This window comes from Mesocricetus auratus, unplaced genomic scaffold, assembly GCF_017639785.1.
Source record: "Mesocricetus auratus isolate SY011 unplaced genomic scaffold, BCM_Maur_2.0 Super-Scaffold_100009, whole genome shotgun sequence".
Lineage (NCBI taxonomy): Eukaryota > Metazoa > Chordata > Mammalia > Rodentia > Cricetidae > Mesocricetus > Mesocricetus auratus.
In genome coordinates this window covers 16,207,733-16,220,100 of record NW_024429193.1, presented here as the reverse complement: position 1 = coordinate 16,220,100, position 12,368 = coordinate 16,207,733, and the positions used below count along the sequence as shown (strand labels likewise).

The 12,368-nt window shown below is 39.4% G+C and overlaps 1 protein-coding gene across 1 annotated transcript in view; it reads left to right on the top strand.

Annotated features, from left to right (window-relative positions):
* LOC101832221 (guanylate-binding protein 1-like) overlaps window positions 1-9,562 on the top strand; it is a 105,698-nt gene extending 96,136 nt beyond the window's left edge. The window contains 2 exon segments of the mRNA XM_040751522.1: window positions 160-291; window positions 9,440-9,562. Of these exon segments, the coding sequence (XP_040607456.1) occupies window positions 160-291; window positions 9,440-9,562 (255 nt within the window).
* Window positions 9,563-12,368: the final 2,806 nt, after the last annotated feature.

Here is a 12,368-nt window from a genome sequence, read left to right as displayed (position 1 = left end):
TAAAATTTACTCACAAATAAATCAGGTTAAAATTATAATAAGCAATTAAGGTTTGAGTAAATTTTAAGAAATTAATAATAAATATTGCTATGGAAACTGCATAGAGCATGGGGATAAACTCAGTATAATGATTCATTACCTCTACTTGTTACATTTTAGGAACTTAAACTACTACAGAAAGAGACAAGAACACTTGAAGAACTAATGAATTATTTGAAGGAAAGTCTTGAGGAAAAGAGGAAAGACCAAAATAGCATTGCCATTCTAACATTCGAAGCAGAGCTGAATAGTGTATAGAATTGGGAACAAAAGTTTCTCTAATTGAAAAAGTATACAAAGATACTCAGTGTGATCTTTATAATCATATTTATCTTCATTTTAAGATTTTGCAGTAAGGATTCCATTCACATCTTTACCACAGGAGATGTACCAAGAACACTACTTGGAAGAAAGTCCACTTTTCAGGTGTTTTCAAGGGTTCATATGGACACTTACCACATTCTTAAAAATTGTCCAGGACTGTGATGGGTCAGAAATATCCAGTCCCATATCCTACATTGTAAAGTTATTCATTTTATCCAAAATGCTCAACCTTTCAGCAATGGCATGATTTGTGGAAACTGATGATGGATAACTCTATCAACATACTCTATTATAAATCAAGACACCTGCATCGAGATTTAGAGTATGCATGTATAGTATCTACAGAAAAAGGGAAGAAGCCATTAGCACAAGAATCTGAATCACAGGTCAATGGAACAAAGAAGGGAATGTATCAGTTCATGTAGATTGAAGTTGCAATTAGACATTTCTAAGTTTTAACTGTTTACATGGAATACATACTAAGATGATGAACTAATCATAATGTAGAACAATAACTTTAAAGATGGACTTTAAATGATGATGGGTAATCTACATATATCAAGGGTATTTTAATGATTCATCTATAACCTAAACTTACACTACTCTGTTCCTATTATTAGCACCTGTATTTGAAATCCTGTTGATCTTTACCCAAGAAGAATAAAGATTATTTTCTTGAATTATGACCAGCTCTTAGTAATAATGAGAATATCTAAAATATATCACACCTGCCAGAAGTGCAAAGTAAGTGGTTAACAAGTTTTAAATGTATTGAGGTAATTTGGGGGGTGTAGTTCAGTGGGTAAAATTTTTGCTGTGCAAACACAAGGATGTAAATTCATATCTCATCACCCACATAGCAAACCAGACATGGTGGTATACTAACATAAGCCTGGCAGTGAAGTTGCGTCAAGGGTAGAGAGGATCCCAGGGGGGCTACTAGTCAGTCAGCACAGTCACCAGATGGGCTCCAGGTTCACTGAGAGACCCTGTTTTTAAAACTAATGTAGAAAGCAATTGAGAACTGCGTCATGCTGTTTTATGGAAGTGAATTCAACTGGATATAATCCTACTAAGAAAATTAAATCATTCTCAGAAAGACAAATATATATATTTTCTGTGATATACAATTCCTGACTGCTTATACATATATATGACACACAAACAAGATATGGTTATATGACGTAGTATATTGAATATATGAAATGAAAATTATAAAAACCATGTGTCAGTAACAAAGTTCATTTTTTTTGTCCGTTTTGTTTTTTTGAGACAGGGTTACTCTGTATTGTTTTGGAGGTTGTGCTGGAACTCACTCTGTAGACCAGGCTGGCCTCAAACTCAAAGAGTTCCACCTGCCTCTGCCTCTGCCTCTGCTGGGATTAAAGGTGTGCGCCACCAATGCCCGGCAACAAATATCATTTTTAAAATAAGCATTTTGACAAATCCATGTAAATAACTTTGACATTTAAGATAAGTCAATCACTTCCTCAAAGGAAGCATAAAGCACTAAACTCACTATATTTGTTATTCCTGGGTTTCTGCAACAAAATACTTGACTAAAGTATTTTGAGAAAGGGTAAACTTTGGTTCCATTTAAGGTTACTGTCCATCATGACAGGGATATGGGAGCAGGGATATGAGGAAGGTGGTTATGTTATATCCATGGTGAGAAGACACAGAGAGGTGAATACTGGTTGTTCAATCAATTGCTCCTTTATATTTAGCCAGAAACTCCAGATGATAGAATTCTCTGTGGAAAGTTAGGGTAGTTTTCACACCTCCATTAACCCAATCGATAAACTCCCAATCAGATATGTCAGAATATGTGTTCCCTGTTGAATTCAAGAACTTCTCAAGTCAATTAGTAATCATTATGATTAACTGTCATAATCTATTAGGATAAGCCATATCACCTGAATTATATCTGCTCAAGAAATTAGATTTATATTTTTAAAAAAATCTAAAAGATACTTGTAGCTGACTCCAAGGGTCTAGAGCCCAGTCAGCACCAGTGTATGTAAAAAAAAATCCTCAAATGTGGCGAGAGCTAGACTTTTCTATCTGAGGGGAAGAAATAAAGAAACATAGATGCTTTCTGGTGGTAACTTTCTCTTTACTTTAACTTGAACTGTCCTCTCTGGAAAATCTCTCTATCTTTCATCCCAATGTTCTTTTCATTAACTTCTTCCTAATTACTTTTACATCCTTCTCTTTGATCTCTACTTATCTCTCTCTCTCTGCCCAATTACTTCCGTTCTCTGTATCCCTGTTGTTGTCTGCTGTTTCTGACCTTCTGCTTCCCTACATTGATGCTGAGTCTGCTATTTCTGCCTTTTTGCTCTCTGCCTCATTTATATCTCCATTGGCTTGTCTCTTCCACAGGCCAACTCTGGACAAGTATAAGTTACATTTTTAGGGCCAATCACCTTCTCAAGCTCCAATATAATTCCCATAGTTTCTCTCAGGCTAAGATTGTCAAATTGATCAGCCAGTGAGCAAGTTGCCTTGTATGTAGTGCAGGGAATATGTAAACAGTTTGCTGAACCATGACATTATGTAATACACGGAGACTAAACTTTCTTCAAACTATGGCCTTGAATCAGAAAAACAACACCTGTGGAAATGACCTTGTCTCCAGGGGCAAAAAGCCTGCTTTAAATCTGCTCTGAAGCCTAAAGTTAGCTTGTCTGTGTAAAAGGCTCTCTTTGTGACTGAGAATCCTATACCAATGTGAGTAATGTAAAATATCCTAGTATTATTTCTCTTCATCAAATTCACGCAGGCTAAGCATCATCTTCCTGACAATCCACAGCTATATGTATCCTGAACAAGTATAAAACACACCACCAAAGGGCTGTGGAAAGAACTCCACAGTTGTTCTTGTTAGGGAGGCATAGCAGTAGTACCTGAGAAAGTTACAGGAATATGTATTCACTCAGCAAACCCTGGATTTGCCAAGTGTTGGTCCCCAATAATGCCTGGTGAGTTTGCTGCGCCCAGTATTACTTTTCAACACTAGTTATCACTGGTGTAAGTCCACCATCCATCCACAGCTACTTCTCTGTGTCCAGGAGGCTTGCTATTACTGCACATGTAAAGAAGAAATAAGACAAAATTCTACAGAGTTTCTTTCAGAAAATGCAAGAGGGAGCATTTCCTAATTCATTCTATGAGAACAACATTGTTTTCATACGAAAGTCAGTTCAAAAACAGCACAAATCAGAGAAACCATAGACCAACATCCTTCATGAAATTAGATGCAAAACTCCATGAAAAATGTCATCCAGAAAATCCTGGAATGTACCAAAATAAATTACTTACATCAGGCTTTATTCATCCTAAGGAAAATGGCTGATGCAAAAACATATAAGTCACTACATTGAATGCTTAAGATGACAAAAAATTGCTGGGTTCTGTAAACAGCTACATAAAAATCATGACAGGGTACGCATGAAGAATAAAACAGTCCCTAGAATAGTGCAATTCTCTCCTCTTGTTTCATTTAATGTGGCCTCTGAGTTTTGGAGACCGTTGCTGCTTTTTGTTTTGGATTTTGTTATGATATAGGGTTTTATTTTTAATTGTTAATTTTATTTATTTATTTATTTTCATTTGGGAAGTAATTAAGTAAGAATCCTTCTTTGAAACATCTTAGTTTGTAAAGACCACTTATATACAGGTGGTATGTTATTTCAAACTGAAATACCATTTGGTCCCCCCTTTCTTCTTTTGCCTATTTCTTTTTTTGGACACTTTTTATTATATATTTAAATTAGAAACAAGCTTGCTTCCCATGTCAATCCCAGCTCCTCCTCTCTTCCCTCCACTCCCACTTCCCCTCCCAGCTCCCCCAGCCCCCCAACCAATCCTTACTCCATTCCCCAGGGAGGGTAAGGCCCTCCAAGTAGGATCTCTAGAGTCTGTCATTTCATTCTGGGGAAGGGCCCAGTCCCTCCCCCAAGTGTCCAAATTGACAGAGCATCCCTCATTGTGGGAGGGGCACCCAACTCCATTTGTGTGCCAAGGATAAATACTGATCTACTACCCAAAGCCCCATAGATTGGGTAAGTGTCCTCATTAATACCCACATTCAGGGGTTCTGGATCAGTCCCATGCTAGCCTCTCAGACATCAGTCTGGGGTCTAAGATCTCCCCTTTACTCATGTCAGCTGTTTCTCTGGGCTTTGCCAGCCCAGTCTTGACCACTTTGCTCATCACTCTTCCCTCTCTGTTGTCACTGGGTTCCATGAGTTCAATTCAGTGTTTAGCTGTGGTTGTCTGCCTCTGCTTCTGTCTGTCACTGAATGGAGGTTCTAGGATGGTGTGTAAGATAGTCTCAAAATCATTATCAGAGAGGGACATTTAAAGGAGTCTCTCCACTATTGCTTAGTTTGTCAGTTTGTGTCATCTTTGTGGATCTCTGGATATCTCAGTAGTGCCAAATTTTCCCTCAAATCTAGAGTGACTCCTTCTATTATGGTATCTCCCATCTTGCTCTCCTGTATTTTTCCCCCAAATCAACCTTCCTGCTCCCCCATGTCCTCCTCTCCCCTCCCCTTCTCCCTGTGTCGTTTTCCTGGCTCCCTTTCCCCTCCTCCTCTTCCCCCCTGTGCTCTCAATTTGCTCAGGGAATCTTCCCTCATCCCACCTTCTCTGGGGTACCATGCATTTTTTTCTTAGGGTCCTTACTGTTTCCCTGACTCTTTGGCACTGGGATTGTATATTGGCACTCCTCTGTTTCATATCTAAAATCCACATATGAATGAGTACATACCATGTTTGTCTTTTTGTGACTGGGTTACCTCACTCAGGATGGTTTCTTCTAGTGCCATCCATTTGCCTTCAAATTTCAAGATTTCATTGTTTTTCTCCACTGAGTAGTATGCCATTTTGTAAAAGTAACACATTTTCTCTCCTGAGGACCTTGTAGTTTTCTAATTAAGGTAATCTTAAACTTACAGGTAAACCACAGGCCTGTTTCTTGGAATTTTCTTTATCTAAGAAGAGGAGTCAAGGTGGTCTTAGGGTCGTGTCTTCTCTATGAGTTCATGATACAGCCTAGCTGACTGATGGCTGGAGGCCCCTGACATCTCCCCCTTTCTGGTTAAACAGAAATTAGGCACAGCCAGGGTGTAAGTCACCCTAAAAACCACAAGGATGATGGAGCTTGTCTTAGGATCAATCAGAGAAGTTTCATCCCTTACCTGTCATTGGATTACTTTGCCAGCCTTCAAAGCTCCTGTCTTAGAGGGAGGTGAAAGTGTCAGAAGGGATCCTGCCCTTGGTCAGCAATCAATAGTGGTGGTTATTTATTTTGTGGGTAAAGGTGCCTTCTAAGTTCCCTGGCTGGGGCTGTGTGGGGCCCATGAGCAGATTATGTCCCCTGGGGGAGTTTGTCTCCTTCTGCTATGTGGAAGCTGGGAACATTAGTCGAAGTTCACCTTCCTCCTTGCCGTCACTGTCATCTGCTTTCTGATAAGGACCACTCTCCTTCATGTCCAGCCTCTGATCATGGATCTGGATAGGCCTTGTCACATGATTATTTATTTGCTGCTTAATAAAGTCTGTCAGGCACCTAAGGGCCCATGGGCCAAAATAAATAAGCAATATAAATCCTAAAAGAGGGACCAAAATGTTGGGCAATAAGGTAGATAGCCAAGGAGAAGTAGAAAACCAATTATTATAGCAACTCTCCTGTTGCTCCCTTTCTCTTTCTTTTCTCTACACCGTCTTGGTTTTTCTTCATACTATCTTTGGCTCTCCCTGTTTTGTTAACATAGAAACAGATTTCTCCTTGTTTGATAGCATAAGGAATGAAATCCTAATGCCAGCTCCTGTGGCTCCCACCCTCAAAAGCACATCTTGTTTAGAATAATAGTTAAGATGGAGAATCAATTTAACTAAAATGCAAAACATAGAGGCAGAATTTAGGAGGTGTGAGTAGATGCAGGTGATAAGGCCATCCTGACATGCTGACCATTCTCAGGGATCAGATTAGTGGAGATAGTATGGGGAAGAGAGAGAGGTTGTAGAGGTGGCGATGGGTTAAGGAAATTAGGAAACTGGGCAGGGGCGGGGCTATTCAGAGTCAGGAACACTGGTTCAGTATGTTTTGACTGGAACTGGTTTGGACAGCTTTCCATGGTTTCAGGTCCGTTTTTTTTTTCTCTGCTCCATGCTTCCCACCAAGTTTTGGCAGCCACAAAGCTTTTTTTCTTTTCTTGTAAGAAAACCTAAACATTCCCTCCACCCCAAATTGGGTCTTTTCCACAGTCTAGTGCATGTATGTTTTAAGACATGGGCAAAGTTTAGCTCCATCATGCCAGAATCTGTCTGTAGTAGATTGTTTACTGGCATCCACATTTAAAAATTTTTAAATGAAGAATGCATGATTTAATTCACCATGTGGTGACAAAGGTGATTTTTATAGCCACTTTTGCAGTCGGCATGTGACTAAGGTTCATTGTGAAGTATGTCTGAATAGCTACTCCCATACTTGTGGAGCCAGTGGCTAAGGCCCAATACTCCAAGTCCCACTAACAGTGGGATGAATTAGATGTCTCTCTTATATCTAGGAATAAGATAATCTATGGGCTCACTTCCTGGAATAAATTCTACATTACATCTGGAAGAAGTGTGGCTAATACACATTACCCTGTCCAATTTGTAGGCAACATGGAAGAAGCCATTTCATGTTCACATGTAAAAACTTACCAGGTGGGTATTAGTGACATTACTACTACTCCCTTTTTTAGTTTTTAGAAGTTGGATTTTAAGGAGCTATGAGCATGCTCTACAATTCCTTGTGAATAAGGAATACATGTTGTGATTAATTTGCTATTGAGTACAAAATAGCTGAATGCCTTATTAGAATAAGAGAACTACTGTTTGTTCATTATCACCTTTGGAACTCCCATGCAAGCAAAATATTTTAAATAGTTATAACGATACTCAAAGCTATATAGGGAAAACAATATATTTATTTACCAGAGAGAGAGAGAGAGAGAGAGAGAGAGAGAGAGAGAGAGAGAGAGAGAGAGAGAGAGAGAGAGTCGCACAGACCAGGAGTTAGAAGCGTGGCTGGCTTCCAGGAGAAAAGGGAAGCCCCTTTTCCTTTCACTTCCTTTTATCTCTACCTTGACCCAGCCCTGTTGGGCGGATAGCTTTGTGGGGTTCACTCCTACAATTCCCCTTTTAGTCTAAATAGAAAATTTAAATTTGATACAAACTCAAACATATACAACATATATACATAGAGGGTGATAATTAAGTTATAATATACTTATCCTAAACTAAACATATCCATTCCACCTAAATTCTAAACTTATCTGAAAGGGATGCCTAAGTCTGAACACCTCCTTCCAATCCCAACCCTAAAATAATTGCAAAGTAACACTAATAGGTGTAAACTATCCTCTAATGTCAATAGTAGGGAGAGGGGACTTGGAATTCTCAAATTTACTTCCTGCTGAAGTGGGATGATGACAATCATGGGGACCTGTGGGAAGAAATTGTTAGTGTAACAAGAGTCTTAAGTAGGTCAGTTGGTCTCTGTTTTGCAGGAGAGGCTTGACTGAATTTCTGGATTAGATTTCTGATTTTGATTGAAGCTCTTATCTGAAGCTCTGATCAGATTGTAGAAGATACACTGTGTCAGTTCCTTGGCCTGACGATGTGTCGAGAGATGTAGTTCCAAGCTGGTTTCAGGATGGTGCCTGTCAGGTGGGGTCGATGATGTGGGGCAGGTTAGATGCATCCAGTCGAATCAGGCAGCGTCAGGGAAGTGAATCCATTCTCTTTCTGAAGCAGTTGAACATCGCTGTCAAGAAATCCCTTTGTCTCTGGAAAACTGAAATATTAATGTTAGCACAGAAATTTTTAACTTTTATGTGTATGAATACTGGAAAAGGCGGCCCTAAGATTAACTCTCTGACCCCAGCTTTCCTCAGTAGACATCCTAGTTTTGGCATCTACAACTTCCTGGGTCTCAATTTTTACTTCATCTTTGCCCTCACAGCCTCATACACAACAAGCTCATGAGCTGCACATGAGACACTGACCCTGCTACACATTTTCTATAGAATCTTAGTGTAGAGATATTTTGTTTGTGCTCTAATGAAGAATTCCTGAAAATCAGAGTGCAGAGCTTAGCCACTAGATAGTCACACACCTAGTTAAGAGATAAGTCACTAGTTAGCCACATAGGTCAAGCAGTGGTGGCCACACTTTAATTCCAGCACTCAGGACATAGGCAGAAGGATTTCTATGAGTTCAAGGCTACTCAGGGCTACGTGAAAGTGAATCAGTCTAAAAGAAAAACAGAGTTTACAACTTTGATCCCATAATTTGGTATTCCACAACTTTAATTCCAGCACTAGGGAGGTGGAGACAGAAGTGATACTGTGGGGCAGAGAGAGGAATATAAGGTGGGAGGAGACAGAAGGGAAGATGCAGTCAGAGGATTCAGTCTGAGGTATTAACTATCTAGTGGTTAATTGCTCTGCTTTTCTGATCCTTCAGCTTTCACACATGATAATTAACTCTGAGTTTTATTTACTAAGACCAATTAGAATTCATTCTACACCTTGGTGCAAGTCTGGAGGCCTTGTGACTATATGTAGCATTCTGCATATCTGAAAACTGCATTTCTTTTGTCTCTGACTGTGAGATCAGTACTACCTTTGGCTTGAGTTAATCCTCCTGACTGGATTGTGCTCATTTTTCAAAAGAGATTTATTTATTTTAATTTTATTTGTATGAGTATTTTGCCTGTGTACCTCATTCATGCCTGGCATTCACAGATGCTAGAAGGGGGAAACACTAAACAGACTTAGCAGCTCTAGTGAGAATCATTACAAATAAAACCACAAACCAACAGAATGTCCACCCTGCAAGTGCTGTGGATGGTATCTGTAGGTTTATTTCTATTTTGTGTTTCGTTTTGTACTTTGTGCAGGACATAAAGGTTCCTCTTAATTTTAGGCAAATGAAATCAGTATGTTTTACCACTGCTGATCTGCAATTGACATAAGAACCAATACTACTCCTGACCCATGTTTGTTCTGACTTCCAGGGTGACAACCAGAATGACTTCTGTATTTTTGCCCTAGCTATTCTTCTAAGTAGCACCTTTGTGTACAACAGCATGGAGGCCATCAACCAGCAGGCCATGGACCATTTACAGTGTCTCTTTTGAGGGTCAGAACAGGACCAATGTGATTGGGGTTACCTATGCTCATGAACCAGCTGTGTGATTCTGAATCTTGGTCAACACATCATAAAACATAAAAATAACTCACATGTATGTAGCTACAGTGTTCACACCAAGTCCAGGGAAAAGGAAAATTGAGATTTGGGACTAGGGTTCAACAAGGCATAATATTAAACTAGGGTGATGAGCCTGAAATCTTGGTTGGTTCTATGGTTGTTTCAAGGTTTTTTTAATTAGCTGCTCATCTATGTGACATAACAGACAGACAGAATCAGGTCAATGTCCTCATCTGATTGGATGAGTGTGGAGGACATAGATGAGTTTGTGCACTTCTTTCTGGAGTGAACAGTACTTCAAAATGAGATAAGGCATCTCTATGAAAGGGAAGCCTCACACACATGTGTCAGAAGCTAAAGGCATAAAGAATAGTGAGGTCCTGCTACTCACAACAGAGATGAATAGTTTAGAATTGTGACCAGGAGTCACTCCAGGTGATAATAATTGGGTCCTGCATTAGAAATCTAAAAATCTGCAAAGATATGTAGTTTGATCATTGAAATCATGTTTATATCCAAGTTTGTGCATCAAAGATGTCATTGACATCTCTACTCCAGGAGAGGATTCAACAGCACTCCTCAGAATAAAGTCACTTTTCCAGATTATCTCCAGGGGTGGAATGGACACTGAGCATATTCCTAAATCTTGGAACATAATTAGGAACCAAGATCCAAGGGATCTGGTGGGTCTGAAGGACAGGGACAGCCAGCCTCATTCCTTTCATTCCTTAGTGGAGACAATGTAACATTCTGCAATATGTCAAAATGCTTAACCCTTCAGCAATGGCATGATTTGTGGACACTGGTGATAGAAAACCTTATCAACATACTCTATTATGAATGAAGACACTGTCATGGAGATCTCATATATATATATATATATATATATATATTCCACTTGAAGATGAAAGGAGTCATTGTTATGACAAGGAGATGAATCCACAAATCTCATTCAAGTAGGAAAGCATCAGGTTTCTTGACATCCAGGTTATTTCTGAGAATCTGAGCCTGTGTGCCTTCACTTCCACCTGAGATAAAACAGAACCCCATTTGTCCTGAATACAACAGGAACTCTTTCCTTACAAATTAACTGGAGGAAGCCTGAGACTTTCCTTATACATTGTTTGGAGACTGCTCAAACTGATGATTGGCATAGCATAATTACAAATTAGGGACATGTGCAAGCCTGAAAGTATACATTGCTTGTAAACTGAATATTTTAAAAGAAGTCAAATTGAACCATCCTACAAATGTGGATGACTGACCTGAACATAGGTTGTTGCAGACAAGATGGGATGTTAAGATCCATGACAAAGTTAAATTACATTGGTCACTTTAAGTAGCCATTCATTGGCCATCCCTGTGATAATTAGACTGTGTAGACTTCACAGAGGGGAAAGGTAAGGCATACAAGGGAAGAAAGTTGCTGATGGGGTTGGTAAAAAATAGTCATACAGAAATCCAATTGGAACCTATACAAATCCCACTTTGTTTTCTGAAATCCCAGAGAGGGAAGCTGTGTGGACACTGTGGCCTGATAAAATATTAAGAACACATCAGAGGCCTAAGAAATGGCTTGGTGATTAAGGACAGGATGTTCTGTTCTTACAAAGGCCAGCATATGTATCTAAGCAACTGTGCAGAGCAGCTCACAGTTGTTTGTAACTCCATCTCCAGGGGAATCCCACTCCCTCTTCTGAATTCTGCAGGGGCCTTTACACTAGTGATCAACACTCACATACAGATGAGGAAATAAAATACAAGTTTTAAAAAATTCTAAAACCTTTATGCTACATTTATTGTTCTCTAAAGTGCAGACATAATGCATATAGAATAACCAAATAACTCCCATAAAGATGGGGTGTTCCTGTGATATAACACAATAATCACATATAGACTTTGCTGGGTTTTGAAGGTTCTGCCCTTGCAGGGTGGTTCCTGAGGACACCTCACAGGATTACATCCAAGAAAGTGAACATCCAGCCCAAGAAAAATAGAAGATGGGAAATCTTCACTGTAAACTGAGGAAAGGAGTGACACCAGGTCCAAGGTCATGTACACTCAGGACTTAGCCTCAAATACACGGAATATCACCATACATAACTCCATCAGCCTTTACAGAACAGGGTAACTGATTTGGAATTCAGCTAGTATGAGGCATCCCTTCAGAGTGAGGGGTTACCCTTTCTGTGTCCCCACAATTTCTATGTCTTTCTGTCCAGCTGTTCAAGTTGGCCTCAAACTCGTACTTCTCTGCATTTTGGTACCACAATATTTGTTGTGACCAAATTAAGTTCTGAGAGCAGATCCTTGGACCTCAGATAATTTGAAGATACTGTTGATCTGGCATCTATGATTTGGTTTTTTATTGTCACACACATTAAGTGAATGAAGGGCCACGTTTTGTGTGTTGTTCATGTGATCTGATCCACAATAGGAGGGGTTTCAGGGATGAGTTTAAACTGGAGCCTACTCTTAGTCTTTTACAAAATATTGAGTGTCAGATGTTTTATACTTAATGATGGGTGCATATCTGTATTCATTTCATGCTTGGCAGGGTTTCTTGTTCTCCTGTCAGTTCTCACATTTCCTTTTACAAGAGCAGGGAAGAAGCGCATACGTTCTTTTCTGAACATATGATTCATTCAACTCTTGTCTCCTAAGCAAAAGTCACTGAAAGAAATGAGAGGTAAAGAGAGGAGAAGGCAATGGAGCAAGGCTTATTGTATCACCTA